Source organism: Cryptomeria japonica, chromosome 9 (genome assembly GCF_030272615.1).
Source record: "Cryptomeria japonica chromosome 9, Sugi_1.0, whole genome shotgun sequence".
Lineage (NCBI taxonomy): Eukaryota > Viridiplantae > Streptophyta > Pinopsida > Cupressales > Cupressaceae > Cryptomeria > Cryptomeria japonica.
In genome coordinates this window covers 23,412,949-23,418,336 of record NC_081413.1, presented here as the reverse complement: position 1 = coordinate 23,418,336, position 5,388 = coordinate 23,412,949, and the positions used below count along the sequence as shown (strand labels likewise).

General features: G+C 35.2%; 1 protein-coding gene across 1 annotated transcript; it reads right to left on the bottom strand.

The window, feature by feature from the left end:
• Window positions 1-2,901: 2,901 nt before the first annotated feature.
• On the bottom strand, window positions 2,902-5,171 carry LOC131053082 (LRR receptor-like serine/threonine-protein kinase SIK1). The gene has a single exon (XM_057987684.2). It carries the CDS (start codon window positions 4,646-4,648, stop codon window positions 3,452-3,454), a length of 1,197 nt encoding a protein of 398 aa, XP_057843667.1. The 5' UTR covers window positions 4,649-5,171; the 3' UTR covers window positions 2,902-3,451.
• Window positions 5,172-5,388: the final 217 nt, after the last annotated feature.

Here is a 5,388-nt window from a genome sequence, read left to right as displayed (position 1 = left end):
ACTGATATATTCTTTTACCAAGAAAGAAACTATGCCTCAAAAAATAGGACCAAAAGAAAAACATTTATACATTCACAACAAACTATCGTAGTTTTGCAATGTTCTCTTGAAACACCGCAAATAGATAAAGTACAAGAACAATAAACTTGTTCACTTTGAAAAGTATAGTTTTCAACTCTTTAAAAAGAGGAAATCCTTTAAGCACACTTGACCTCCAAGGAAATGAAATAAAATTTGGGTTCATCTCATCAATAGAGTCTTTGATTTTATTTCATTCAATCGACACGTTTTAAGATGATAGCCTATCAACTTATCCAAACTTAAAATTTTATTTTTTTTAACAATAAATCAATGTTGAAACATGTTTAAGGTTTAGTAGGTTTAAGAACCTTTGAACCCCTTGATATACTATTTCCTTCATCTTTGTCAATGATTTCATCATCCTTTGTACCACATCAATAAATCAAGGAGTTTAGGAACTTTTGAACTAGTAACACCACTTTTCTTTGTCTTTTGGTTAAAGCTTTTAATAAATTTTGAACCACATTAGCCTTTTAGTGAGTTTAAGAACTTTTTAATTCACATCTACAATTACTTCATTCTATCTTTTTATTTTTGCTTGTCAACTCTTTTGGAAACACTTAAACCTTGTTGGAGCTTTCAAGGTTTGAGAAACCACATAATTGCTAACATAGACAAGGTCTATGAATTTATCAAGTCACCAACAAAGGCTTTGTCAATGATTTCAAGGTTCATGTAACCTTGAAAGCGATGACAAATTTATAAGGGCATAAAGGAATAAACTTAGAAAATATGAGATTCCACAACTTGGGTGAATAACTAAATTATAGGGGAAACCAACACAACACAAAGATCCATTTTGAATAAAGAGACCCATTGAGGATCTTTCAAATCAGGTATAAATAAAGGGAAAAACAAAGCAAGTAGATGAATTTCACAATCCTTTAAATTTGATCCCAAGACACCCTTTATTTACTAGTTATGTTTATTGATCTTTTAGTAAATAAGTACTTGATTTATTCTTGTTTGCTTCATTCAAGTTATTTATATGATGGTGGAGGCTTTGAAAGTCTAGTTATTTATATGATGGTGGAGGCTTTGAAAGTTTTTAATAGACCTAGCCCTAGAGGAGAATAATAGGGGGGTAAATTTGTTTTGAAGATAACAAAGCAATTCACCTACTCTCATAAATTTTGTTTAGACTTTATAAAAATAATTAACTAGATCTAGGAATGTGAACAAAGTGGGAATTCACATCATTTTATTATATAATTTAATATTGTAATAAGATAATGAATAAATAAAAAGAAAGGGAATGATCCCTACATTCACTTATTAACATGCTCTAATCCATTAGGAAGCTTTCTTTTATTGGATTAAGAATAAGAAATTACAAAAACACTTACAATAATCCTTGTTGTTCTAACACCTAAACAACAAACAATAGTCAATTCATTAAGGTTGTTGATGGTTCCTTGCATAGTAATAACAATCACAACTTCAAAGCAACAAGATGACAATGAAAAAGGCTACTCTATTACTATCATGTGATTTAATCAGTTATGCTAACATTATTTGGATAGAAAATATAGACACTAAATCGACGAGGTTACAAATAGAGGACCTCATCTCCATTTAAACATTCAACAATACCATCCTAATGAGGTTTGAACCTTGATGACAAAAACAACACTACTACAAGTTAACCATCACACCATGCCACTATTGGCAAAAACATGAACACTTAACAACTGAGAGAAGATTGATTAATTTTGTAACCTCGTCCATACCATATAACTAATTTAATGAACATATTCATTGTTAAAAAAAATAGAATAAAAATAAAATTACATATGATTGATATGTCTACAAAGATACTTGAGAAATAAATTACTACTATAATGGATAAGCTACTTCAATGAACAAGATTATATATATTTGAAAAAAAAAACATGAATATAACTAATATATCTATCATGTATTTGACTAATAAAAGGATAGTGGGTGAATTGTGATATCACTTTTACCATATGCTAAATATTATAGTGAACTAGAATATGTGCATTGTCCCCAAGGAAAAAGATGAACAATAATAATTTGCTTCCACCATTAAATCCTCCTTCAACATTTTGTTTAATCATATTTTTTATTCTCAGGAAACTTTTCTCTCCTATATAGGAGCTTCATTGTGAACTTCATTCTAGCACTATGTTTTTTCAGTTCCATCACATTTTTACTTTATTAAAAACTATCCGACTCATGAAGCAATAAAACATTTGAAAAATATTAAAACCATTTTTTAATCAACATGAAGCAGATAGAGGCGCCATTTACAGCCCTTGGTCAGGTTTCCTATTAAAAGACAGCAAAATAAAAACACCAATGGAATGTCTGCTCATATGAACGTTCTGCAAACATTCAGCAGATTCTGAAATGACTTGACTGAAAACATGCCATATTTATTTCTTGACAGAGAGTACAGGAAATATTTTTTGGTTTAATGCTGTCCCTAATGGATATAGAAAGTGTCTTCATCAACGAGATACTCATCTAAGCCTTAAATGTGTTCAGACCTCCTGTGTAATTAATGCCCCATCTTGTCAATTTCATGAAATAAATAGTGAGCAACTACTAGTGGCCACTTCAGGTTCAGCATCACCACATTAACAGTAGAAATTAACTTTTATCAAACTGATTAAAAGCCCTTATATGAATTTCTACCTATAGTCTTCCATATTACATTAAAATTTCATCTTATACTCACTCTATCATCAAGATGAGGGGTTATGGTTAAGAGTGTGATTCCAAGTGTTGATGAAAAAATATTCAGAATGTGATCCAAAATGTTAATATAAAACATAAGAATAAAAACACATAATGAAATTTGAAAGCAACATACAGACAATAAAAATCAGGTATAATCCTACAATATCCAGCAGGCCCAAATGTCCAAGGTCTTTCAAGGCCCCAAAATTAAGGAGGATGTTCATGACCAAAAAAAAAAGTAAAATTACAGAACAAATAACTCAGTCCTCATAAGATCCAATCTGGTTAAAGATGATCTCCAATTGTTGGGCTGTATTTATTTCTACTCGTAGATCAATTTTATTGCTGCCATACATTCCAGCCCCTACTAAGCTCCTTCACATTAGCAGTAGCTTCATCTTGCTTTAGTTCTAGATAACCAGATCTGTTAAAAGAATGAAAGAATACAAAACATATTTATCTATACAACCTGACTACTTAAGTACCTGAAAACAAAAAAAAGAGATATAGCTCCGATTGGACAAGCAAGTTATGTTGCTTTTTCCTGAGGCTTCCCAGACTGCAAAACATTCTTTCCTAGAAGAACCTAGATGAATTATCTTTGTGTAGCTAGAGCAATAAGTCCAACATTTCCTTGAAAAAATGATATATAATTGAATCTCCCCTAGCCCATGTAGTTGCATTGATATGTGGGCCTTTTTTTCTGTTTGCCAACTTTGAAGGGACATGGTGGCTGAATGGGAGGAACCATGCAGTTGTACTGAATACAGAGAGAGCTGGTAAGTGGGATCATTGTGGATGGCTTGAGAGTAATCTGTGTAAGATAGTTGTGCTGAATATATAGCACTTGGATATTAGCAGATAGAAGCCTGTCAATGAATTCAGAAGGAACTGCCCCTGTAAAGTGGTTGTTGTTAAGGTATAGATTCTGAACATAAGCCAGAGAGGAGGGAATAGGACCTGTGAGAAAATTAAAACTGAGGTCCACATTTGGGATCATGACCTGTCCTTGTGGATTAACAGAACCAGAGAAGGAGTTCCTCTGTAAGAACAAAGAAGTCATTTTGAAACTAAACAATGCACCTGGAATGCTCCCACTGAACTGATTGAAACTCAGGTCAAGATAACTCAGCTGTTGTAGGCCTGATAATTCATCAATACTCCCACTGAGCAGGTTATTTGCAAGAGAAACGTACTGAACAGAATTGGGCAAAGAAGGCAGTGTCCCTGAAAGTCCATTGTGCTTAAGATCCAGCCTTCTCAAACTAGATGTGCAAGTGGGTATTGGTCCTGAAAGCTTATTGTGGCCAAGAATGAGATTTGACAAAGTGGGTAATTGTCCAATCCCCTTGGGAATAGAACCCACAAGCTGATTGAAGCTCAAATCCAGTGTCTGCAACTTTGTCAATGACCCCAAGCACGGAGGAATCCTGCCAGACAGAAAGTTCTTGCTAATACCCATAAACTGCAACTCCTTCAGCTGCCCCATAGTCTCTGGAATAGACCCAGATACCTGACCAGGCACCACTGTGAGCTCTACAAGAGCCCCAAGGCAGCCCAGAGCTCCATCCAACTTGCCTTTCAATCCAGGAGCCCCAGCAGAAGAATCCCCAAGATTTAGTGCCACAACTCTGTTTGAATCACACAAAACCCCTGAAAATCCACAAGGATCAGAAGAGAAGTCCCACGACTTAAAAAATTTAGACCCTGGCATGTCATCCAGGCTCTTTCTTAGGGCTTGCAGTGACAAAAAATCCAATGGGTCCAACATTGTCTCTGTCCACACCACCTTCTGCAATACCAACATCACAAACAACACCTTCCTCATTGTAAAACCAAACCCAATGGTCTCCAATTCCATAGCTTATCAAAAAACACAATGAACACTTCCTTACTTTCTTCCTCCTTCCCAAGTCACTATACCAGATAGAATCTGATGATACATACAATGCCAAACTCTGCTTATACATGCATATAAACCCTCGTTATGCTGCCAGTCTGTGTGCCTTAAAAACTATCACGAATTTGATGCAATCTCTTTCTTTTCTCGTGCATTAGAGCCTATTTATTGAATGTCCCCTTCAGCAAATTTGCATTGCCCAAGTAAAAGCAGTTTTCTTTTCCCTTCTCGTGTACACCATCAATGAGAGGTTACTTAGCTCCTCCCACAAGCCTCTTCCTCACCTACCTTGTATACCAAGCCAAGCTAATGATCCCAATGAATCTCCTGTGAATCTGTTTATGTTTAGCGCTAGAAACTTAGCCCTTTTTCTGCTAAATATGGCAGAGATAAAAAAAACAAGCCAAGAGAAACAAAACTAGGAGGAATCTCTGGTAGTTTTAGCTCACGTTGTCACAGCACACTTATTCGTTAGATTGGCTTCCAACGGTACTCCGAGCCTCACTCCGGGGCTATGCACAAGATGCCAAACATCTGAGGAACGTTAGGCAGGTGCCACGTCATCTGATTGATTTATTTCATTGTATACGTTGTCCCCATTGCAAAGCCTCGTGACTCGTGAGTTTTGCCACGTCATATGCTTGATTTATTTCTTATCTTTTGTTTGCAAAAGACACGAAACATGTTAAGAGGTCAAAAAG